Source organism: Falco punctatus (genome assembly GCF_963210335.1).
Source record: "Falco punctatus genome assembly, chromosome: 3".
Classification (NCBI taxonomy): Eukaryota; Metazoa; Chordata; class Aves; order Falconiformes; family Falconidae; genus Falco; species Falco punctatus.
Genome location: NC_137582.1, coordinates 61,275,751 through 61,302,250, shown reverse-complemented (window position 1 = coordinate 61,302,250; position 26,500 = coordinate 61,275,751). Strand labels below are relative to the sequence as shown.

General features: G+C 41.2%; 2 protein-coding genes and 1 long non-coding RNA gene across 7 annotated transcripts in view; 1 reads left to right on the top strand and 2 right to left on the bottom strand.

Annotated features, from left to right (window-relative positions):
* Positions 1 to 6,578, bottom strand: part of VAPA (VAMP associated protein A) — a 30,277-nt gene extending 23,699 nt beyond the window's left edge. The window contains exon 1 of the mRNA XM_080379021.1: positions 6,272 to 6,578. Coding sequence (XP_080235147.1) covers positions 6,272 to 6,347 — 76 coding nt within the window. The 5' untranslated portion in view covers positions 6,348 to 6,578. The remainder of the gene's footprint in view (positions 1 to 6,271) is intronic.
* A 337-nt stretch (positions 6,579 to 6,915) lies between these two features.
* On the top strand, positions 6,916 to 22,429 carry LOC308060378. 2 transcript variants are annotated; one of them, XR_013926699.1, is made up of 3 exons: positions 6,916 to 16,328; positions 17,797 to 17,864; positions 18,658 to 22,429. It is a non-coding gene; the product is annotated as an uncharacterized lncRNA (long non-coding RNA). The 2 variants fall into 2 exon arrangements; XR_013926700.1 differs by having other exon boundaries at positions 6,916 to 17,864.
* The window catches only part of RAB31 (RAB31, member RAS oncogene family), a 68,908-nt gene continuing 64,184 nt past the window's right edge, over positions 21,777 to 26,500 (bottom strand). For 2 of the 4 annotated variants that reach the window (XM_080379024.1, XM_080379022.1), the window contains exon 7: positions 21,777 to 26,077. In XM_080379024.1, coding sequence (XP_080235150.1) covers positions 25,980 to 26,077 — 98 coding nt within the window. In that variant the 3' untranslated portion in view covers positions 21,777 to 25,979. The remainder of the gene's footprint in view (positions 26,078 to 26,500) is intronic. The other 2 variants (XM_080379023.1, XR_013926698.1) reach the window with 2 other exon arrangements.

The following is a 26,500-nucleotide window of genomic DNA, read 5'->3' as shown; positions in this document are numbered from 1 at the left end:
ACAGACATGGAACTGTTAAAAATGGGATCCAGAGGAGGGCCACAAAAATGGTCAGAGGGCTGGAACACCTCTGCTGTGAAGAAAGGCTAAGACAGTTGGCGTTGTTCAGGCTGGAGAAGAAAAGGCTCAGAAGAGACTTTATTGCGGCATTTCAGTATAAAAGGGGCTTCTAAGAAAGATGGAGAAAGACTTTTTACCAGGGCCTGTAGTGACAGGACAAGGGGCAACGAAGTCAGACTGAAAGAGGCACGTTTGGACTGGGCATAAGGAAGAAATTCTTTATGATGAGGGTGGTGAGACATTGGAACAGCTTGCTTAGGCTGCAGATGCCCCATCCCTGGAAGTGTTGAAGGTCAGGGTGGATAGGGCTTTGAGTAACCTGGTCTAGTGAGATGTCCCTACCCGTAGGAGGGGAGTTGGACTAGGTGATCTTTAAAGGTTCCTTCCAACCCAAACCATTTTATGAAATAATGTACTGACACCCAGTAAATCCAGTGGTAAAATCAGATTCTGTTTGGGGGATGCCAACAGAAAAGATGAAAAAGAAACAAATTAAAAAATTTTTAAAAAGACACAGATAGAGAGAGAAGGTGGTCTCAGATCAGACTGCTACACTGTACCCAGAACACTCACACTGCATTTTATTCCATATTCCATTTACCTCCATGTCTTTAATTATTATTTCCTCTAAGACTTTGCACAGTCGAGGTCAGACCTATTCAAGCATTGAAGTGTCAAATTAAGAATTACTCCAAGTGAGACCACATTTTGAGAAACACAGGAGGGGAAAATTCTGATGTGACTATCTTTTCAAAATCCAGGCAAACCATTTTTTCTTCCTTTTTCATTATTCAAAAACAAACACCTGAAGTGCTACACCAGGATACTACTTAGAAAATTATCTTAACTCTCAAGACCTTGTTCATATGGAAATAAACCCAAAATATTTCTTTAATTTACATAACAATGCATTTTAAATACTTGCAAACCCTAAAATTAAATACAACACTGCCAAATAATTTACAATGCAATGAAATAACTGTATACAACACTAAAAACTACTAAAAGGCAAGAGAAGCTAAAGAGGCCAAGACCACTATGCACCACAAGATAAAGTCTTACTACCTTAAGGAAAACAAAGTTACCAGAACTCTTTTCTGCTTTTTTATTTTCACCAAGACATCAGAAACTGTCTTAGTAGTCATTTGCTGGTTTGGGGCTGGGGGCGGGGGGGGGGGGGGGGGGGGGGGGGCAGGTTGGGTTGGGTTTGGGGGGAGAAGGCGGGTGGTTTGTTTTTGTTTTGGGTTGGTTTTTTTTTATGAAATTAGCTTATACACTTTTGTCTGGCTCATCTGACAATAAAAGCCTTGGATTGGAAGTTGACAACTTTCACAGTGGAAAATGTAATACTTATCTGATTAGTCAGTGATATTTTTTTCCACTTTACACACAACAAGTTCTCTCCAGCAGCCTCTTCCAACTTGAATTTATGGCTTGTAAACTGAGCACGTAATAACCCTTTAATGACTGATGGTCACAAAGATCTGATTAACAAACATCTCCCAAAGACAAAGTTGGTCAGAAAGTAAAATATATTCACAAACCACAGTCAAGCCAAAACAGGAACAATTTATAAAACCACAATGGACAGCTGGTGCACTAAATATTCAAAGCTATTAACTGATGCATAAAACAGCTCCTCTTGCTCATGTTAAGTTTCTACTTTTCAACTTGGTGTTGAACAATGGTACAGTGATCATGTATAATACAGTATTTTTTACAATATTAATTACGATGTATTACAGTGACCTAGAACACTTGCTTAGGCTATCAACAAGCAGAATGAGTAGGCACTTTACATTGATCACAATGTAAAGGTGAAGGTTTTACACCAATGACTACACCAGAAGTACAAGACAGTGAGGTTGGACAGTGTTTCTCTGTTTAGTGAAGATGCAATATTAAGTAAAACACAGCCCTACAAATTGCAGGCAAAGGAAAAACTTCCAAATCCTCACTGCTATATACCCCTATCATCACAGGGAAATCCTCCATTTTGAATCTTAAAACAAATGGCAAACTAGATCTGCTGAAATATAATCTAACACCTATAATACACCTATATTCACAGATCAATGCAACTCCCTTTTTATTAGCCAGTTTTAAATGCAGTCTAACACCATGGTAGACATTTACGTATTAACATAGCATCACCTCATAAGCAATACAACACCTAGTAAAAAATATTATTTTCCCTTCCTCTTCCTCAACATTCCCACCAATCATTCTGTGTCTCAATTTTTATTAACAACTACCATTAAAAAAAAATTAAAATACTAACAAATATTACATTTGAGACAGGAAACAACGGATAGAAATACAGATACATAGGAACAGTAAACAATTCCAGGAATCCCTCTTAGATTAAAAAAAAGAAAATAAAAAAAAGACAACAAAAGTCGTCAAAGATTACTTGTTAAATACTGAGCCATTCTATGGGATGTTCAGTTTTTGTCATTACACAATATTCAGCTGGCAAAAATATTAAATGGAATCATTTCAAAATATCGAAAAGCCACAACCGTGTTACTAATCACTTACAACCAGTTTTTCACCTCTGCACTCCCATTGTTTAGTTTCAAAAACTTTCTTGAATGATGACACCAGAAAATTAACATCCCAATCACCTTTTTTTTAACCTGTTTTAGAGATCTGGGACATCACAAATTTGTTGGTACTTTTGAATAGAGCGGTATCATCAAGACACACACAAATATGGCACACAAAAATCACATTTGAGGACTCAGAATTCTGCCTACACTAAAAGATAACCTGGGCCAACTCTGGTAACAGACTTTGTGGGCAGGGGATGCATTTAACATTGAGCTATTTTTACCTTTAAATTCCACCTTCTCAATTTACAGCAACACATAGCCTGTGGCTTTCAATGTTACCAACAGTAGTGTAATGATTACAAAATCTACAGCAATATCTTTGTATTATTCAAAAGGTCGTCGAAATCTGCATGTCAGAATGAGATATAATACTTAAGTGAACTGCTCTCTACCTCACCTGTAAAGTCATTTGAACATATTAACCAGCTGATCATTGATTTCACACACTAACAATCCTAGATTATTAATCAGATTAATAAGCAGAAATTAAAACATCACCTGTTTATAATAATCTCTCCCAATAACTCAAACCATCAAAGGGAAAATGTATTGCACGCAGACATGCTCAAAAGCTGGTTTTAGTCTGCTGACTTGCTAACATTTCTAGCCTCGAGGTAATAACAAAAAAAAAAAAAAGGAAAAGTGTGCTTCATTATTTTGAGACATTTACAAAGTTAACATAACTGGATTTCACACACTTCTAAGCAAGAACTTCAGCAAAGGACTTCAATTTAGAATATTCAGACATTTTTGTAATGTCTGACTATTGCTAGTCAGACATCTCTGAATCACATGAAATTCAAATTCCAAACACTGTCTCCTAATCTTCCAAGGCTCATCAACTAGTGCTGATTTTCAATTAGGTGTTGCAGAATCATGTCTTATTACTTAAAGATTTAAAGATTTGGTGAAGGTTTTCTAAAAAAGGACCATCATCCAAGACCAACTTAAATATATTAGTTACAATTGCTTCTAGCATCTTTGACTTAACGAAGACAGCTTCCACAAAAATGCTAGAAATCTTTGAACTGAAAACTTCAAGTGCTATTTAACTACACAACTCTTTAAATAAAAATTATTTTTAAAAAATGTATTCACTCACATGGAACTAATTCCAAATTATCATAACCTTCACTAGACTAGAGCTACAGACATTATATGCATCAGTCACATGAAAAAGACCCCAGTAAGAAGCAGATGTTCCAGGTTCCAAATTAGTTGCTTTTAAGTGCCTCCTGTTTCAGTTCTTCCTATCTAGTCTCAAACCCAAACAACTTCAGATTTGAGAAGCTAAACAAAATACATTAGATACTTTCTGATAATAAGTTACACTTCTTCTGAGTCATACTTTCTCTTACTAGCCAAACACTTTTTAAGAGAACTCTCAGAAATCCCTTCTGCCAATAATGTATTCTTCAATGCAGTACTTCAGAACTGAATTAGTTTGTGGCCCACAAACCTTTTTAAACACCTCGGAATAATCAGCTAGAAAATACTGAAAGTGCACTCGATGCTCTCCTGACAGATAGCTTTTTCTATAGTGTATTACTGCAATAATATAGTAATAGAGAGCTTTTCATAGAGCATTAAGACTGCAGTCTCATTATGCTTCAGATTTTGTTTCTGCTTAGTCTGCTCTACAGAAATCTTCCTAATATATGCATTAGCCTGAAACCAAAGTTTATGCCTAAAGAATACACATTTCATGCTCTAAGTACATAAACACACAGCACAATAAAGATCACTGACTGACAATGGCTTCATACAGACAGCATTTCTAATCTAGTATTTATTCTATATTCCCTGTATCAACGCTGTTTCATATCACACAAATACAGCTTACTTGCAGCTTGAAGACAGCTCAACATTTGAAAGCTTTGAATTAGACACAGTAGCTTAATTAAAAAAAAATTTAAAAAATCATGTATTTTCCCTAACCTGTTCTTGCAGTAAAAATACAGTGTATTGCAAGTATTGCAATCTGAGTGCAGACATATCTGACAGCATTTTAAACACAAAAAAACAGAAGCAAGAGAGGTAAGCTCCTGCTACAGTTTTGACTCTTCTAGATGTGCAATTAAAAAATTTCAAAATTGAAGCTATCAAGAAATTAGTATGTGTGATCAGACAGAGTTTGGGTTTTAATGGTGGATCAATAAAACAAGTATAGTTTGTTAGAAGTTTGTCTAAAAGCCAGGCCAGCCAAAGGTATTTTGGGGGAACAGTCTTCTTTGCTAATACAAACATTATTTTGTTCTAGTTGTCCATTTAAAGATTTTCAGAACATCGTAAATTCCAACCCCTCCCTCTAAAACAATGAAAAATGAGTCTACTAGAAACAGAAGATAAACATTTATAGGATGAGGCAAGTACACGTGCTGACACTAGTCACAAGTTCAGGAAACTAACAGCTTTAAGAAAATTCTAACATCGCCGATTCTAAATCTGAAACGTTCTGAGATTTTTCTCAATGCCCCTTATGGGTGTAAAATAGAAACAGGATACTACTGAAAACTACTTATGCCATCACGTTCTTCTTAACGTCCTTACCTCTCAAGGACCACTCATCTTCGGAAGAGCTTTCCTTTTCACAACTCTCTAATTTATTAGGAGAGAAAAAGCCCCCCCATGGTCACAGCACTAAGCGGGCCCTATTCTGACAGAGGCATGTCATGCCGGTCAGTCATGCGGTCGGCACGCAATACCCAATACACAGAAACTTCCGAAACGCACACACACATTCCTCTCCCTCGTTCCCAAGAAAGGAGGGAGCTCCCCGTGTCCGTACTGAGAACCTGCCTGAAACGTGACAGCTTGGAGGAACGGGCGGGGAGCCACTGGCCAGGCCTGCGGGCCAGGCTGCAGCGGGCACAGAGTGCGAGAGCCTGCACCCGCACGTCGCCCCCCTCGCCCACCGCCGGCGCGATGGTGCAGAACGGCCGGAGCCCCCGCGGGCCGGCGGCGGGGCCGAGGCCGGGCTGGGACAGGCGCCCACCGCCGGCCCGCCAGGGCGCGGCACGGGGAGGCCAGCTCCGTGCCGCCAGCCCTCCCGCCCGCTCCCTCGGCGCGGCGGCGAGGCTTCCCCTCCCGTCCCGGACCTGCCCTGCCTCGGCAGCCAGGGGGAGACCTCCGGCCGGGGGACCGGCGGCCACAGCAATGACAGGGCAGCGACAGCTCCTCCCCGGGCCGGACCCGCTACTCCAGGGCCGGGCCTCCCGACCGGGGCGGTGACACGGCAGCGGCCGCGCCAGCACGCGCGGGGGGACACGCGCGGGCAGGGGGCGGCCGGGCCCGCCGGCGGGGGCCGGAAGGGGGCGGCCGCCCCCCGAGCGCCGCGCCCGGCAGAGCGGGCGCCCGCCGGGGCCGCGGACACGCTCTCGAATCCCCGCGGGATCCCAAGATGGCGGCGGACGAGCCCGTTCGCCGGCTCGGCGGCGCCCCCCCCGCCCCCCCGCCGGGCCCGTGCGGGCATGGCCCGGCACCGCGGCCCGGCGCAGGAGGGCAACGAGGCGCCCGGCGGCGGCCCAGCACGGAGGAGAAACGGGACCCCGCGCAGGGCCGGGCCGCCCCCCACCCCCCGCCGGGCTCCCCCTCACCTTTGAATTTGAGGTCGGTGGGCGGATCGAGCACCAGGATCTGCTCGTGCTTTGCCAGAGCCCCGGCGGCCGCCATCTCGCTCGCTCGCTCCGGCGGGAGGAGGCGTGGGGGGAGGGAGGAGGAGGGGCGGGAGGGGTAGGCCGGTCGGCGGCGCCGCTCCCTCGCGGCGGGCGGGCACGCGGGCGGTGGCTCCGCGCGGCTGCGGGCGCTGCCGGCGGGGCGCGGGCCGAGGGCGGGCGGTGCCGCCTGCCGCTGCGCGCGCTGCCGCCCCGAGCCGCGCTCGCCGCCCTCCCTCGCCCTCCCCGCGCGCCTGGCTCAGCGGCCGGCAACGCCACCCCTCCGCGGGCACGAGGGCGGCGGGGCCCCCTGCGCGCATGCGCCCGCGCCTGCCGGCTGCCCTGCGCCCGCGCCGGCGGCTGCAGCGAGACCCCGCGGCACGGCCCTCACCGCCGCCGCCCACCGGAGCCGCCGGGGCGCGGGAGCGGAGCGGAGCGGCACGGGGCGGGCGGGGAGGGGAGGGGAGAAGAGAAGCCCCCTCTGGCCACACACGGTCCGGGCAGGGGCAGCGGCACAGCGCGCATGCGCCGCCGGAAGAGGAAGCGCGTGGCTGGCTCGCCCTTGGGGCCGTGGCGCCGGTGCGGGAACCGCCGCTCCCGGCGGGCGGGGGCGGCCTGGGGGGCCGTAGGCGCGGCAGGGTCGGGCCCTGCGGCGGGCCGGGTGGCCTCAGCCGGCCGCGTCCCCCCGGGGCTGCGGGGGAGCGCGGCCCGCGGGCGGTTTGGCCGGCCCTTCCCTGGAAGCTGGGCGGAGGGAGGGTGAGCCCAGGTGGCGGGTTCCTGAGGGGCAGTTGGGAAGGGGAGGGGGCAGGCAGGCAGGCAGCCTCGGCGTGCTTGTGGCTGCTGGTAGCTCAGGCCTGGGTCCAGGCCGCTCACCGGTGAGGCTGGAGGCGCTGGGGCCGGCTCCCGGCGATCAGGTGCCCGTGTAGGGATGGCTGCGGCCTTGCCCCAGGGTAGCTCAGTCGCTGCCGGGCAGCACCTCGGCACCGTGGTGGGTGGGCCTGGCTCTCAGACTGGCCGGGAAAACTGCCCAAAACTCTCCTCGAGTAGCAGAAGTGTTGTTTGGTGAAGGCTGAGGAGTAGTAACAGGGAGTCTATGTGGAGAGAGACTGAGCTCTTGCAAAACTCTGAATGAGAAATAAGAGCCATTATTTATTAGTAGGCAGGAACACATGGGGTACTTGCCATCTTTCTCACTTGCACATTTTGTCAGACACACAGTTTTTGTCGCAGGCCTTTTTATTAATACCATGCTTTCAAGCAGATGGTGCATCTTTGGAGATTTGAATACACTGGTAACAAACAAGAAACGACAGCCAAATCCATCTGAACCTTGATGATTCCTGTGTCCTAAATCTACTTCTGAAGAATCTGGCTGTGCAATAGATAACGTTTGTATTCATGAGAGGCTGGAATACAGGTGGTGGAAATGAAGTCAGAAGGATTACACATTTTTCCTCTCTTGCAACCCAGTATAGGTGTGCTAAGAACATGTAGAGAGACATAATCACCCATTTAAAAAATGTACCCTGATAATAATTACATTGAAATGACTTAAGTTCTTTACCTTCAAAATCAGCTCATCATAGTGGATCACATAATTTCTGGCAAATACCCTCACCTCAGCTCCACCATGAAGGAAGGGTTGTAAGGTCTTTCAGCGGGGGCCACCATTTGAGCAATTTAAGTTCAGGCTCTGCCTTGGCTTCAGCAGAGCCTTCATTCTCCATTTCAGCTATCTGCCTCTCTTGCAGGCCTGCCACTATCACAGCTGCCTACTTCAGCACTTCAGTCCATGCAGATACGCATATGACTTTTAATACCATCACTGACTGAACAAAAAATAAGTGAGAAGTGTTCTAGAAAGTGCTTCACAGTGGTTTTACATGATTGGAATTGGGTTCAATAGGTGGGCTTACATGACACGTATGTGAAAATGTTGCTAGAAGACTGCAACTACTCTGGCTGCAGTTTTCCTGCTACAGACTTATTTTATGATATGCATAAAACCGCATCTTAAATTACATCTTTCATTTACAGTGTAATATTTAAAGTTCTTGGCTGGTGGTCTGCTGTGTTTTGTTAGCAAAACCAATCTTCCACTCTGTTTATGCATTCTTGCCTTTGGGATCTGGAAGATAAACTGGAAGATAGAGGGTTTTTTCTGTCCTAGTATATGTTAACATGGACTTTTACTGTATTACCTCCACTCTGTTTCTGTTCTTGAATCCACCAAAGATTAAGCCATAGCCTGAAGCGGTGATTTGGCTCCAGAATTACCTGGTGATTATGTACCAGAAGAACTGGGTCTCAGCTTGCAAAGAATTGAAGCATGGGAAACTGCTGCAGAGTACCAAATGCCACAAAAAGTTCTGTCTCTTCTCCTTTTAATGGGGTTAAAAAATAACAGTAAAAAGTGCAAATTCAAAAGAAGCTTCCTTTATGCAGATTTAGCTGCAGACAGAAATACCTCTGTTTTCTAATTCTTCTGTACATCTCTTGTATAAGAAAACCTGAGGAGACCAGAAGTTTAAGATCTCTTCTTAATATGACAACAGTTCTAACAGGTTTTCCCATGCGTGGTTTCCAGTGAATGTACCTTGTTACACGTGGTTGCATGATAGATATAACTGACATCAGAGGATGTGCATGGGTTGGGGGAGGACTGGGTTAAACCTTATCACCAGCATATCTGGAGGCTGTGAATGAACCACAGGGCACAGCCTCAAGCTGTGGCTCACAGGGGGGAGTATCACAGGATCACTGAGGCTGGAGGGGACCCCTGAAGGGCCGTAGTTCAATTTCTAAATCAAAGCAGGGTCAAAGCTGAATTCAGGCCAGCTCACTCAGGGCTTTGCCCTGTGGGGTCACTGAAACCTCCAAGGACAGAGATTTCACAGCCTCCCCAAGCAGCTGGGCTCAGTGCTTGCCTGTCCAGCTTCAGCCTGATTCTTTTGTGTCACAGTAATGGGCAAAGTTAGTACATAAACACTGAGTAGGTAGCTTAGTGGTAATTGTGGATTAGCATGTTTTTCTACTGTAGTCTTTGTTGTTGCTTCAACACATTGAGAACCTTAATAATACATTAATCTGTTTTGTTGCTTTTAGTATCATTTCTAATCTAATGCTTTTATTTCATGCAGACTGATGTAATTTTTTTATATTAAACACCACCTGTGCTGTTGATCAGCAATATCTGGCAACATTCTCCAGCATCTGATTCATTTCGTTTTAATACCTTGTAGCACAGTTCAGGAATGAAATCTTGGATCTGTTGCAGTCGATAGAACTCCTATCAGATTTCGGTGAGATCGTGTCGTCATTTCAGAAACTGTCTTCATAGGTCTATATTCATCATTGCTTGCAAAAGGATAACATTTGCTTAATCTGAGGTCAACTTTTGTCCTGTGTGTTTGTAGATCTTCATGTTTTTCACACTGTGAATTCAGTATCATTGTTATAATATCTCAGTTTGGAGACAGTTTGACTGTCTTCAAAACTGTTCGCTATAAAATAATAAATAAGCTCTCCTTATACCTGAGAAGTGGCAGTGTAGATTCAGTTTTATAATAGTGTTTTCACTCTTTATTATGCAGATAGTTTACTCAGTCCCACCCATTATGAATTTAAAAATGTCTTGCAATAAAACAGTATCATGACCTTCCTTGCAGTTTCTTGGTGTTACTAAGACTGTCAGAAAAAGCAACCAAGTGCCACATTCCTTGTCGTGTTAATGGGAAAATTCTAGATCTCACTCAGCGAAGTATCTCATGCATCCTGCACTGCTAAGTTAGCGAATACTGAAAAATGCAAAAGTATAAAGGTAAGAGTATGTTTTAATTTCTCTTTAGGAAAATTCTCAGCCTTTTGGTGCTGATGTTTATCTTCTGAAATACAAAACTGATCATACAGCAGGCTCTAGTCATCATTTACTTGCTACTAATGAATTCCATATATAAATTTAGGCCAAATTGTTGTATTGTAAATCAGAGGTAAGATTGCAGTCCACACTATTATTGAAGATTTATGCCATTATTCAAATGTTGCCACAGTTTGGAGAAGTAGATCTTAGTTGAATATTTTCAAGTTTGCTCGACTACAGTGTATTTCTTTACCTAATGACATTATTATAAAAACACCAATGTGTGTTGAATATTCAAGCAGGGAGAAGCCAATAACACGTAATGGCATAGTCATAAATAGCTATAACATAAAATTTGATGTACTTTTCATATTTTGGACCCAATTCTGTTCTGCTGAACACAAAAAGGCCCTAGAGTATTAACTTATATAGGAACAAGACAAAAATAGTATCTTGTCTTTGTGGTTTAAAGCAGCATTTAAAGAACTGAATGATTCCTGATCCAATTTCAAATGTGCTGAAAGCCATTAGTCCTTTGATAAAGGACAAAGTTATTAAGAAGATAGATTTTTGAATCTATTCTGTTTTCAAGAATCAGTTTGTACAGTTCACATAGATTCACAAGGGATATAATGAGAAAATTAAATATACAAAATATGGAATGTATATGTGTTGGTTGGTGTTTGCTGGTGCTACATTTCTAAAAATGCACAATAACTTTCCTAAAAAGTAGCCAAAAATCAAATATGCATAATTAAGTAAGCAAATCTAAGTACATAGTTGAAATTCACCTCCAGAAGAGAAAAACGGTCTTAAGTAACAGTCTTAACCTGAGAAGTAATCCTGCAGAAACAGCATGCTGGTGGCCTGTGGTCACTGCATCTCTCTTCCAATCTGATATTCTTGGAAAAAAACATCATGGTCTTTCTCAGTCTCAGTTTGGAGAACTTACCTGGCAACTGGAATTCAGCTTTCCCCTTTCATTTGCCCTGTTAATACACATAGCAGCTCTGCAATGCTAATTCTGCCCTGAGCAGCTCCTAAGTGGTTCCAGGAAGCCCTCAAATCATATTGTCAGATTATGCCTAGGTTCAGTTCTAATGGGTCACAAAGTAAATAGGAGCAAATAATGTCATATCAATGTGTGAAAGACAAGCATTGTGCTGAGACTGCGCATGACACATGAAGAGGTTTCCCTCTACTAAGACCTTCACTGAAGTGCTGTGTACATTTTTGGGCTCTGTCCTTCAGGAAAGGTGTGGGATAATTGAAAGGAGTCTAGAAGAGAGGACTTGTAATGACGAAGATGCAGAAAACAAGATAGACAGAAACATGAGAACAGCTTTAAATACCAAGTTTGTTTCCCCTAAAGAAGACACAATTGACTGACGTGTTCGGTAATAGTCTTCAAGTACATTAAAAGCTATTTTGAAGAGAAAGAAAATAGTCTGTTCTCATTTACTTTGAATACAACAGGAAGTAATGGGTGTAGATTGGAGGAAGAACTGATTTAGAGGGGATACAAAGAACTTTTTAAGAGTAAGGTTAATTAATGAAAAAGATTGCCTGGAAACACAATACATGGAGTCCCAGTCACTGACCTTTAAGAACAGGTTAGACATCTGTTGGGAGATATAAATTTAGCTGATCCTGTCTTGAGATGTGACCTCTGAAGCCTTTTCCAGTCCTATGAGTCTATGACTGTGTAACTTCCAGCAATGCTCAAAGTTTAAACTGATCATCCACAGTGGAAATGTCCATTCCCCAAGGTCTGAGCTAAAGTCCATTAAAATCAGGGGGAATTTTTCCAGTGACTTTAATAAGCATTGGATCAGGCCCTAATTGAGTGTGTAATTTGGAGCTGCACATGGAATTTGATCCACAATTCTGTTAATGGTATTTGCAAACGAGAAGAATCCAGCTCCTTTTCCCAGGGTACGTTAGTTTGCAATGGTTACAAGAGAAAGTAAACACACACTGAAGAAGCAGTGCTAGATTTTTCTCACAAAATTGAGTAGATTTGACTGAAGACAGACACAAGGAGATCTCTGGGGAAAAATTAGCAACTTTTCTCAAGGTTGAACATTTTAGGCAGCTATTTTTTACATCAATTAAGCAGAGTCAGACAGAAAGAGACAGCAAAAACTATGTTAACAACACTTTAAAATAAATAGGTATCACGAACATGAGAATGAAATGTTTGTCTCTGCCAAAAAATCAGATTGGCTGAGAGCCTGAAAATGGGCAGAGCAAAAGAAGGGGAGACATGGAGAAATTCAAATTGTCAGTGGATTCAATCAGTTGCATAGTGACTCATGAGGAAATATCCATTTCCCCATAGTCTGTACCAAATAATGTAAAGATCTTCCTCCACTCTGAATGATCAATTAAACGACAAGCACTTACGCCAGCTAAAGATCTGCCTCTGCAGTGGCACATATTTATGCAATCCAGAGGAATACTAATATGCATGAAGTTAAGAGTCTGCAGATTTGCAAAATCGCAGCTCCTGTGGACATCCACAGCTGCTCTGCTTTCATGGGTTGTGTGCATCTCCTGGAATTTTTTTCTCTCTTGCCCTTGTCTTGTGGCAGGAAACAGGGAAATGCTCAAAATGCTCCTCTAACAGATGCAGGAACCTAAGGTTACTAACATGGGGCTAATACACACATGAAAGATCTTTGCTCTTGATTAATTCATTATCTCTAGGAGTAAAGGTAAAATCATCTCCCCACTGTTTGTTGCAGACATGTTCCGTGCCTGCACACAAGCTTGAACGCTACCTGAGATTATTTATGAAATACTTACTTTGCATTCAGGGAAGAAAAAAAGAAAAAGTCTGCATAATATTATTGATGGACTCTTTGGCTGCCAAATACTGAATTATTTATACATTAACTGTACAAATGATACCCATGAGGGCCTGTTAGATTGCAATATGCAATTGATACACTCTGCAAAAACAGGGAGGTGTCTTTCAGACTTTGTTCTGGTTCTTTGCAGAGTCACGTTAAAACAGGTATGAACACTTTGCAGAGGCAAAGCTGGAATACCCAATTCATTTTTGAAGTTGCAGGGGGTAAAAAGGCCTGCAGAAAGCCCCATGTAGGAAAAGATGATCTGATCTGGATTACCCTGTGTGGGACCTTTCCACTGCCAACCCATGTGTGCCCATCAGCCAGATATCTTACCATCCTGTGCATGATTCCCTGCTGCTCCCCCTCCCTGTGCACAACCCAGCCCCTTCTGCCCTTCAGCATGTCCTACCTAGGCCATGGGCACTGCAACTCTGTGCACAGCTTTCTGCCTGCAACCACGAATATTCACCATTTTCCTCCCCCGACACCCAGCACTAACAGGGAGGGTTAGGAAAGGTGTACCCACTCACCTGTGACTTTGGTCATATGCCAACATACTGTTGCAGATAAAAACCATAAATAGATGTTTCAATGTTAAATTCATAATGTTAAATGCTTGTAAATACTTTGTTAGCATGCCTTTCAATACAGACTTTAACTGCACAATCACTATTTTAATTCCACGTGTTTCCTGGCTTCTGTTCTGCTTTTCAGAGGGAAACACACTACAATCTATTGAGACTCCTCTGCTCCCACTCTATCACCCCAAAGCTACTTCTGTCCTGTTTTGCTAGGGGCTTTTTCCCTTCCCTCTCCACATTGTTCATGCCATTCTCTCCCTGCTGGCTATCAGACAGAGAGGCCAGAAACTTCCCCTCCTTTTACTTTCAAATTAGGCAGGTGTTTTTTCTCCTCCTTTGTCCCTAGTATGAGAAAAAGCAATTTAATAGAAATTAATACCAATTTAATAGAAAACCACAGTCAGCCACTGCAGACCTGGAATGTGATTTTTTTTCCTGTGCCTGGCCATTCTTTGCATTTTTTTTCTTCCCCAAGCAAGGCAAATAATAGAAATTAGGAAAATGGGAATCTGTAGTGGGTCAGAGAGTAGTTTCTATTCATTCACCACCCTCCCTCTCTGGGCCAGCACCAGAGGCTTCAGAGAGTCCCACCATAGACAGACAGCAGATAGTATCACTTCCACAGTAAGACTCATCCTATTCTTAAATACCGACTTAAGGCTTAAGATCTGAAGCACCACCTTAGATACCCTTATGTCATTTTGTTCTCTTTGTTCTTTCCTTTCCAGTGATTCTAGTGTCATTTGCAAAGTTATCAGCAAAGGGTTTATGTTTTCTTCCAGATCACTGATAAAGACATTGAGCTGTGTTAGCCTCTTTGAAGCCATTAAATAACCCATTAGAAGAGAGCAGAAACATGCTGATGTAGCTGCTAATTGATTCACAGAGCATTTGATACAGGTAAATTGATTTTGTATAGTACCAGTGGTTTTTTACCAGATTGTCATGCATGGTTATATCAAATGACTTAAAGAAATCCACGTATATTGTCAATACATCTACCTTAAGGAACTGCATTTTAGTCTCATCTTGTTGCTTGAATGCACCTATTTTTCATAAAAAATATATTGATTAACATTACATAGTTACTACCTATGAATTAATTTCTATTGGTTTCCTGTATCTGTCTTTATTAGCATTTTGCCCAGGGTCTATGTAGTGCTTTTAATTAGCTGAACCCATCATACTTATTCTTTACAGAGTACCATGTTCACTGTTTACCAGCCCTGAAATTTCCTCCATGCACTAATATTTGTTCAGAATGAATATGCATGGCTCCAAGAGTATCCCCACCAATTTTTGTCATACTCCTGGGACCATTCAACCCTGAAGATATAAATGTGTTTTGCTTTCGCTAATGAATATTCTCTCACACATACAGTGAAAGAGAATTTCATATCACTTCATTATTATAATAGAAAAAATCCAGCTTTTCAAAGTAGCTTCATAAAAACTGTGATTTCTTATCTGGAAAGTAGTACCCAGATGAATTCAGTTTCATTCACATTAAAGGCAAACAACAAATCGTTACATTTTGCTTTTGTTAACTATTTAGAAACAATATAATTGTGACAAACAGCTGAGCTGGATTTTAGCTTATGCATCAACAACAGAAATTTTAACCAAGTTAAAATATTGGATGTTCAATCTCAGAGATAACTAAGCCAAAAAGGTCACCCTTTAAGCAATTTTCACATTGTAAATTGAGTTTCCAAGTCTGGCATGTAATCTTCAGCAAATCTTAGGAGGCTTGATCTGGATAGCTTTGATGGGCAGCAAAGCAAGAAACTGCATCATTATGTTTTTAGTAAGTCACATTTTAAATCTGAGAATTACGCTCTTCCTTAAAAACTGTCATGCATTTGGGAAAGCTTGTGTATTGCAGTGACATCATGCATGATATTTCTTCACAATTTTTTTCCTTTATATTTACTGAAAAGTGAAATGAGGTTTTAAGTCTTCTGTTTGTCTCTTAGAGAGTGAACTGAATAGAGGTTTCTGAATGACTCATTTGGACCACTGACTCAATTGTAACAATTTCAGTTACAATTCATTATAAAAGACTGGACAGGATGGGAGGGCTTCTGGCAATGTTATGACTGGCCCAACATCTGATTGTTTCAGCCTGGATAACATAAACTGATTCATTCTTAAATGCATGCAGAAGTAACTCACTGGATGGGATGATCATAGCCACATCTATCAATTATCTGATTTTATTTTTTTATATTCTTTTCTAGAAACTATAACAGCAGAGTTTGCCCAAGATGAGCCTAAACAGACTTTTGCGCATTACTGTCCTTGTTGCCTTTGTGTAACCTGCGTAGCTAATAAAATGAAACTCTCCCTCATTGTGTCATCAGCAGATACCAGATGACATCATAAGAAAATTAAATACTTGCAGTTGCCTCACAGGAAAACTTAGAAATGCACAAACCCACTCATGAAGCCTACTCTTGTATGAGGCAATACAGAGGCCAGTTCTGATGGAAGTGATAGAATTGCCATGGAGACCTGACAGCGTGGTAATTCAACAGACACTAAGACAACCCCAGCCCTCATGGTCTCAAAGGCCTGACTTTGAGGCCAGAAAGGACGGATACATACATCGGAGGCATCTACCCTGGTGGGAAAAGGGTAACAATCTGTCATAATCTGTCCAAATGTCACTTTCCGTAGGCCAAGTTCCAAGTATGAAAGAGGTAGGTAAATGACAACTGTGACATTATAGTAATGGTTCTGTTTAAAATTCTGGATGACTGCAAAATTTGATAGAGAATTTTTCCATCACCTCATCACATACTTTTTATGACATGGTTGTATATAAAATCAGATAAGCTACCTAGCCTGAAACACAGCTTGCTTACATTTCCAGAATGACCTGAAGATACTGTAAGAAAACTACAGGTTCCTGAACTCCTAACTTCCTGCCTGTGGCTGCCTGGCTTAAAGTATACATTGGAATTAGCTAACATCCAGGATTTTGTTAGGGCTTGGAGCGTCCAAGGAAGGAAAATTTCTGATGCTGGTTAAAAATGGCAGGGATCATGTCTTTTCTCAAATGTCTCTGGGAACAGGGATCTCTCATAGAAGTTCTGGCATCATTTCACCAAAAAAGCTAGCTTTATTCAAAAGCAGACCCGTCAGAAGGCAGTCTTAATAACTTCAGTCTCTGCTGCGCTACCCAGAGACATGGGCTGAGTAATCTCACCAAATAGCTTAGTAACCACTTTCTTAGAGCTTTGAAACCCATAGCTCCCAGACATCCTCACCTTGCTGTCACTGATGTGATGCGAAACAGGCTTCTCAGATGGAGGGAACTTCAGAAGGAGGCTCTCCTTCTAATCTGGTAGTTGCTTCAGGCCCTGTAATTTTTTTAACTGTGTCTATCGCACAAAGAAGGATGCAATTTTCTGCTGTGGTATGCATCTTTCACTGGTGTGTGATTCACAGTGAGATGAGGTGAGGTGTCTGAAAGACATGCCCGCTGACAGTGATGACTTGGTGACTCAAATCTTGTGGATTTTCTAAAGCATCAGTTTCCTCCTGGGAAAAATAAAATAAAAATCCCTCCATTTTATCTTGCAGTGATGGATGTTGTGTTATTGTAAAGCCTTTATACTCTCAGCAGCAAGTACTTAAGTACATACTACATGCTATGGTTAAATCAGTCAATGTGAATCTACTTGGATACATTTATCACCACCTCATCATTTCTTCCTTTTTCTTCTCTGGAACAATTTGCCCTTTTCATACAAAATTACCCGTCATTCCAAGACATCATTCAGCCAGAATCAAGCTTCATGAAAAGCTAAACAATGCTGGCAGGGTGGCTGCGTAAGTACATTGGAATGTATTAGCCAAAGCCCTTTGTCCAGGGCTCCAACTCAGTAACGTGTCATGGACTACACGAATGAGTATCCTCTTTTATTCAGTGGACTTTGCACTATGTAAATTCAGGCATACCCACACGTAAAGATACGGTATCATTTTTTACAGGTGGAGTCTAGGCACCTGATAGGCTCTTAATCTTGTATTTGTTTATGCTTATTTATTAGCCAGGGTTCTCAAGTAACAATGTTGGTAACGTGGCTGTGCCATGAAATGCATGTAATGCACTCTGACCATTTATAACGTGACATCCTGTTTACCCCAAATCTTCCATTTCAGACATCACTTCTGTTCCTTCTCTCATCACCTTGATGGGGTTGTGACCCACCATGGAGAGTATCTTCCAGGTTAGGATATCATTATGTTGTTTGTCCCTTATTTTCAATCCTAAACATTATTTTCCCTCTTCAGAATTTTGTGATCAATGTCATATTCTGGCTTTGTTCTCGTTTCGAGAAACCTATTTCCCCTCCAGAAATTACACCTCCTAAAAACGTTAAAAAAAGACTGTGGTGAAAACACTTATTAAAAAAAGACATTTCCTTTTCTGGTTTCTCTGTCATGAGGAAACAAGTTTATCTGTTGAGAGCCCTTTCATAGATCATTATGAGTTCATATTTCCAGCACATCTCAGAAGCCTCCTTTGTGTTCCAAACTGCCAAGAAACTGAGTCACCTCTATTAGAAATGTCAGCTGCTAGTACGGCTTCTGCTCCTCCTTACTGAGACTATGGGCAGAACCATTGTGGTGTCGAAGGCTATGCCATGGGGGAAGAGCTGGTTAGATGCCAGGAGGTGGTTCAGATTGCCACCTTGAAAGCAAATTTTCCCCAAGAACCAGGAATGACCTATAGAGTGTGGTAAAACTCAGAGGACAAATGGTATCTCTAAAGGGAATGGTGCCAGGAAAGCTATTTTGTTCCAATTTGGGTTTCTGACTGTCTCAAGAAATAGCACAGAAAATTTAAGTCTTTATTTTTAATGTCCTTTCTGAGGGCTCTTACTAGATTCCTGCTACATGTTTTATGTTTTTTTAGCCAGTATCTACAGTGCAAAATTGTCCCACATGATGAGTGATGAACACAGGAACTTGGATATTTGGTAGTCATTCTAGGTTTGCTAATGACTTGATTTTTTGCAGAGCTAGAATATTGGAAAAGGATTTTGAAATGCACTGTCGTCCAGGTTGCATCCATTGCTCTTCCTTGCTAAACCTCTGTGAAAACTCCCAACATATTTGTCAGCAAAGCAGCCAGCTTCTTTGAAGATGACAAGAAGCAGGGATTTCTTTTATAAGGTGCTTAACCCACATTTCAATTATATTAAACAAGTGAAGAGAAACTGTTACTATCCTCTTATTTTTTATTTAAGTCAGTAACAGCAATGCTATTGCTTGCCCCCCAAGACATGTTATATTGACAAAGAGGAAGGAACGTGTTGTTCATTTTCCTCAAGGGCATCTCAGACATGTAAGCCAACTTCCTTATTGATTGGTACTTGTCAATATGTAATCAGAAGCATAAGGATTGTATGTCTTTTAGTCCGTAACAGATCATTTCCCCAGAATACTCTACTTGCTGTAGGGGAACAGGGATGTAGTTGTTAGGTATTTATCTTCTTATTTAAACATGTATTTTACTGTCATGGAGGGCACAGGCATGGCACTGACTCGGTAAAATTAATGTGAATTAAATGGACTTCAGGGGAAATGCATTTTTGTTTTCTAAAATTCCCAGAGTGTGGCAATCAGAACGGTTGAGTGTTTAATCATAAATAAGGTGTGTCTCAAAGAACTTTTGACAGATGATGGGGAAGATAAAGCTTGGATTCTCAGGGAGGTTTTGAGAAAACAAGGTCAGTACTTTTCAAAGAAAGCTTTTTCTTTTTTTTTAATACTTGAGGGAGTCTCAGGGATAGAAATGATTTCTGGCTGGAGTAATTTAACAGCCAGAACAAAGAAATCCTTCCCAAGCCGATAAACATTTAATACCTAACCAGAAGCCTCAAAATTCTCCTCCACACTAGTGCTAGAGTTTTCTGCACTGAATAATGACATCTTATTAAAATCTTGTTAATTGGTGTGGCACTAAATGCAAGTTAGTACAGGTCTCCTACACTTCAGGTTCTGCCAGTGTACTATCTTCAGGTTTTCACAACTGTGTTGCAAAATAATTTCAGTAATGCTTCTACACCATATCTATTAAAAACACAGTGATTATGAATGCTAATATTATGAGCCTGTCTTCATATTTCTACAAAATACACGACAGTGGTAGGTGATAATTCAAACTAATGTGCATCAAGACCCACTTGGTAGTATCAGAAATACATAAATTTTGCAATAAGGACTCTTAATTGAAAGAGAAGAAACCCATCTGACAGATTTTTCAGACACAAAAAAGGCTGCGTTTTGCTACGTTATGCTATTACTTCCTGCTCATCCTAACCTGCTAAATGTGATCAACCATTGATTTTACAGTTTCTAGTAAAGATTCTTACTTTTTACAGTGAGAGAGCATTTATATCAAGCAATTAATTTACCCCTGGTCCAGCTGTTAAAAAATAGATTTAATCAAAAGCAGATATTATTAATGGTCAAGAACCCCATTACACGTGAATGCATCCTATCGGTGATGCTGAGTCCTTAGGGAGTAACCTGCACCAAATTAACGGAGGCATTTGCACAAATACTTTCAGCCAGTCATTCCTCCCATGAGTGTTTTAATACTTGTAAGAAAACTACTTTGTAGCCTCGTGTAAAACAACATTGAAGGGAAAAAAAAAAAAACAAACCATCCTAACCTCACTGTTTTCCTTTCAGGGAAAGGAGGCATTTCACAAATGTGGTAGTAGTCTAAACACTTTTGCAGATTTGGTGAGGGGGTGGAGGTATGAAGTAGTTACATGGACTATTTCATCAGCCTTGCTGTCCTGATGACAGGGGATCACACCAGGGTGTCCTGGGATGCATTTTGCAGAAAGACTGAAGGCACAGTCGTGAAGATTTTGAAGGCCAAAATGTCAAATACTTTTCCTTAAGTACCCCAAGACACAACCTTCGGTCTTCAAAAGGAAAGCAGATTTATTTTCCAGCAGAGATGTATTTCCAGCTCCTCTCATTGCTAAACTCAACTCTAAACTAAGCTAAAGCACTACAAGAACATGCTTCCGAGCCACGTAAAACATCCCATTGACAATGCAGTGACTGATCCATTGAAGGGCACAACTCTCTTTCCACACTAAAAGGAAAAACGGTGTTTGCTTCTGACTTCCCAACACACTGATAATAGTTAGGAGAGGCTTACTTAGGCTTTCCTTGAAGTAAGTACATCACCTCTTACAGTTTATGGTTATGTACCTGGGTTCATTTTTATTTATGCATAGCTAGAGATAAGACACATAGTTTTTTCAATACAATTAGAAATGCTTTAAAGCAGGGAACAGATCCTGCCAAGTAACTCCAAGCAGTAACTAAACTCACAACCCTTTGTAATCCCTGTCTAATCCCCCTTGAAATACTGGTTTCTCCTTACAAAGAGAAATGGCGTCTGTGGTATTATTTGAATTACAGTGCTTCTTGTGTACTGTTGTGCACTGAAGTTATCATAGTAATTAGAAAAGCCTTACTCAAAAGCCTGTTTTTCCTTAAAAAACCTCCAACCCTTTATTCCTCACTGTTGTGGTAACAACTTTGAAAATATGACCCAGACAGTGCAAAAAACTTCTGGTGAATTTAAAGACATCTTGAAACAATAGCACTAAGAGGTATGAAATACTGCATACTTCTTAAGGGAGTGTTAATTCTCAACTCCTGAAGACAAGTTTGAGGGATATAAAGTAAGGGGGGGAAAATTAAAAATAAAAACATACAAAAGAGAAAGTGTCTTATGAGCCATACTAGGTATGATTGCTATTCAGAGCAAGTGGTAACTGTAAGCTCACTTTCTACTGATAGCTACACTTCTAAATTTCCAAGCTGATACCGGCTCACTTGGGTACTTCTCTTGTAATGATAAATCAAATAACTTAACAAAGGGATTTTCAGATAATCTTGTTCGGGATTTTCAAAGTTCACCTGCACTGCAGGATCTTCTAGGAATACATCCAGTTTCTGCTAAAAAGCCAGCCACACACATTTCAAGCAGGATTTAAATCCCAGGTAAGCAATCCAGACTGCAGACAGCCCTTTTTCAAGAGAAGATGATGTGAAAAATAGGACCTATTTTGTTCTGCTTTATTGAGACCAGAGACATCCCCAAATCAGAGGTATTTAAAACATTTATTAGCGTTAATCATTGTAGGTTAAATAAAACACAAAAACTACATTTTAGGGCGAAAAATATTACTAGGTATGATACAATTAATGTGTAAAACAGAAGGTAAAGTATTAACAGATTGCAGCATCCCATACGTGAAGCGAGTGGGTCCAGCCCAGTCAAAGCCCTTATATAAAAAAACAGAGGAAAAGTACTTATCAGGTGATTTTAAACTGACAATGTATCACTTTGGTTTAAATAATTAAGGGTAGGATAGTAAAATATATCATCATTGTACTAAAAAAGTCTGATTATAGTCAGAGTGCTCACATGTATAATCTAATCACGCTTATTACCACATGCCATGAAGGGTTAGTGAAGACAAGGGACGACAGGTAACTTTCCTAGGTAACCACACAGACCCATGTTCCATTGTAGCACTGTAGATAGACCTGCTGTACCATGAACAAAAATAATACTTCTTTCTTCTTTTCTTTTTTTCAGCATCACTTTATTACTTGCGTCTCAATTCTTGGATAACAATGGTCTTTTTTAGATTTCTCAGTCTGCAAGGTGAACTTTTTCTAGAATATGCCATTTTCACACATAAGAATGGCAAGTCAACAATTGTACCTACATGTATCTCCGTCTTCTTGCTACCTTTGATCCGTAACTATAAGTTCATAAAGGTGAAATGAACATTAACAAAAAATGTACTTACAGAATACAATGTGCAGTATATGAGAACCAGACATAGTGAAAAAACACTACATGTCAGCATAACAATATAAAACTGTACTTATATACACACACACATATGCCGAGCATATATGAAAACTAGTTCCTTCATAATCTTATTTTTAAACTAGTTCATGACAAGCCAGAAAAGCAAGTCACCCACAACTGGACAGTCACAGTCTTGAGTCATGGTGCAAACAAGCTCCACCAAATATCCTTGGCACTGCAGCCTATGCCTCGGTCCTGCTGACAGCTCTCTTGAGAAAACCAATTATGGACAAATCCAGCACCAGCTGGCCAACCTAGAACTGCAGCGTTATTGTTATTATTATTGGTTTATTATTATTATAACAGATCAGCTACAGAGTCAGATGCTCCTGTACAGTAATCCAGCTTTTCACCAGCCATTAACTATTAAGGGGAATTCTGGTTGTTGCTGCTGAAGCATTTGACTCAGAGTTTGGGGGTTTTTCGTATGTAGTTTTTCTGGCTGTTTATGAAGGGTGGTGGCACTATCCAAGCAACACAGGCAACAAAATGAAGAAGAAATTATGAATTTTGCATTTGAAAATAAAAAGTGTAAAAAAAAATAATTGTAAAAACAAACCATTTCCCCATTTGAAGAGGCATGGTAAAGCTGCACTTCAGCTTTGATGAACAGCGGAGAGACAACGTCATGGTCGAAGGCAAGCCCTGTCTTCAAACAAAATGCGAGCAGCTCTACACAGCATAGCGGCCTGTTATTTTTTCTACCTGTGACTTCAGAGTTCCCTACTAACTCTCCATAAGCTCCCGATAACCCAAATCTCAAGAACGTGTATGATCAGAATCCTTATTAATTTAAATATTTTTCTTGACTAAAAGCACAAAAAGGTGATTTAGATTTGGTCCACCAAATGCAAAAATACCTTTGAGCCTACTTAGCCAGCATTTGAATTTTAAAATCTGCCATAGATCCATTGTAACAACTTCCAATTTTAAACTACTTTAGCATATAACTCATAAACCTGTTCTGATTCACAAACAGCTCAACAGCAGCTGAGAGAGCTGGTTTTTCAGAACAACATCCCATACAGATCAGCATCAATTGCCATGCAATTCTAGCATAAATTAAGAGTATACAAGGTACTTGCAGAATTGTCTTACAAAGCCTTCAGACATCTCAAGTAGGGTTTAACGAGGTTTGAGATGTCACATTAGACAAAAAAATACACCAAAAGATTTATGACAGCTTAAAAATCAGTTATGGATGACTAACTATACATTGAACTAAAATTTATGGAACCTTTAGAAACATGGGTTCAATCTCAACCTTATTTTCTTGGTAACACATCTACTTTTACTGGGTTTTATTTAGGAAGAACCAGATCTCTTGCAGCATTGGGTCATAGATCCCATAAATTATATGAATCTGTGATGTTGGTAAGTTTGATATTTCTTCAGTGCTGCAGGCTGGGTTAACCTCTCCCTCCACAGCCAGGTAAAGGAGCCAGGCATCCCTGGCAGACTTGCTTGTACTAGGACGGGATGAAATGTTACCTGAAAGAGCCTGTCTCCCTCCTCACCTATCAACAATGATGACTGCTGAATTTTCACTTAACGCTGGACTACCTGTAAGATTGTTGCTGCAATGAAGCAGTGACGAAGATCTCATACCAGCACAGGTGACAAGAAAGTTGACCTGCAATACCCTTTCTCATAGCTGCTGTCTGAGTCTGTGTATTATCTGAGGGCGTATTTTCAAGCATGGGTGCTTTCAAAGGAGTCCAAAATATGGGGAAAATGGATTATATGTGAAAAAACAATGCAGTTTAAGACTCTTAGATGAAGCCCAGTAGAATGTTTCTCACCCGTAACTACTTCAAGCTCTCTTAAGACAAAGAAACCTTCCCATTGATTTAATCTGGCTCTGTTTCAAGCCCTGATAATTACTGCCATTTTATCAAAGCAATCTCACAACCAAGCAATGAAGTCAGGGGGAGGTTTTGTATAAACACAGAAACCCAGCTCTAGCCTGCCTGTTCATAAGTTATTGTGGAAAGTTGTTTTTCCCTTTCGTCTGCTCTTCCTAAGTCCCCCAATAAATGTGCAGCGAAGTTAATTTTCCTCGGAAGAGAACAAATTAATATTGGGAAATGCAGGCTAGATTTTGGGTTTGAAGCCTGCGTTTCTCACCCTAGTTCCCATTTCCAAAGAAACTGATGAAATGATAAATTTTTATTTTATCATGTCAGTCACACACATTTGTAAAAAAATGGAAGTGGAGAATGCATACAGTTTTACATTATTTCTAGTTCATAACCACCTATTGGATTTTTTTTCTACACTGTGTTTTCAAGTGCCTCAGGCTTCAAAGGTATCAGGTAGTGGCTCCTCCCTACTGCATCCCCACACAAGTGAGGAGACCACTGCACAAATTCACAGAATTGCATTTGTGAAGCAACGTTCTGGTTTCTTTTATTAGATTCCAGCTTTTAACCCCAATAATTTGTGCTCTTTAAAGCTGTTTTTGTACAGAAATATCACCCTTCCAACTTGAAGACTTCTCTGTGTGCAACAGTGAGACCATGAGGAGTGCAGCACCGGCCCCCTCTTCTACAAATCAAGGAAGCGGCATCTTCGAGCAGAGACAACATTGGACAGGGGCACAGATTTGGAGGAAATCTGGTAAGTAGTTGAGATTAAGCTGGCGTTTGCGTTCTTTTTACAATTTCAGTAATTAACGAAGCTTACAACCTGGAAAAGGAATCAATTCAGGCAAAGCACAGTTGGCTGCATCTTCACTTCTTTCCAGAGCAGACTGGAACTGCACGGGTCCAGCAGTCTCCTTCATGACAACTCCTTCTTTCACATACACAGCACCTCCTGACACAGATTTTGATTTCTAGCCTGTAAAAATTGCAACCGCTCATCCTTTGGATCAATTTTTTTTCTAGTTAGCAAATTCAGTACATTTTTTGCTGATTTTTACTGAAAGTACGAGATGAAGCTACAGATTTAGAAAAATACTAAAGCAAAGTCCAGCCAGAAAGATGGCAGAAAACCTGTAAGCCCAATCTCAGGTTTTAAAGGGTTTTTTCCACTCTATTATTACAGAGAGAACTCTGAAAACATGCCAAGTCCACTTTGCAATGTAAGAAAAGAAGTTTTTGTAGTAAATCTAGATTTTATATATAAAAGGATCTTTTTATGAAAAAAAAAAAGAACAATCATTGGTTTAAACAAAGAATTGGAGCACTTTGAAATTGTAATTTTGACAGGGTATTTGAGAGGATTTTCCAACTAGGATTTGCAAATTCCCTTTGAAGTAAAGCTTTCTGCTTTTGGTCCTTGCATTATTGCTCTTGGGAAGTACTGAAACTACCGCTTTCAAGATAAGGAGCCACTTCACTGGGATCAGGAAGTCCATTCTCGGTGAAAAAAGCAAATGGTGCTGTTTTTCAAGTAAATCTAAAAACATCAAGCTGGGTCAGCAGCACCGCCTACCCGTCTGTGAAGTCTGCTTTCCAAGTTTGATTGCTCCATTGTTACTGTTTTCATGAGGATCTAAGGGTGGAATTTGTCGGCCTGAAACACACAAGGAGACACTGAATTACATTTTCCTGTAGTAACAAAACATGAGATAACAGAATGATTTAGCTTCTGTAAGAATTAGATCTGTGAAACTTCACCAGAAAACAACTGCCCCCTGTGCACCTTGAATCCATCCCCTTTCATCCCGCTTATGAAAGATTCTCACATTTAAAAAAATGCATGAAATACAACTATCGAGCATGCATGCAGTACACTGAAATTGTTATCCATGTATTTTTTAAAAAATAGTTATCTTATTGAGCACCTTACAAGTAAGAATGAGAAAATTCTTGGCTTTCTCCTAATTCCTCTTAAATGTAATGGTGCTAGTTTAATGAGATCTTGGCTGTCCTAAATCTGCACAGCGTTTAGTCCTTGTACGCTTGAGTTTTACAAAGCACTGTAACTAAATACATG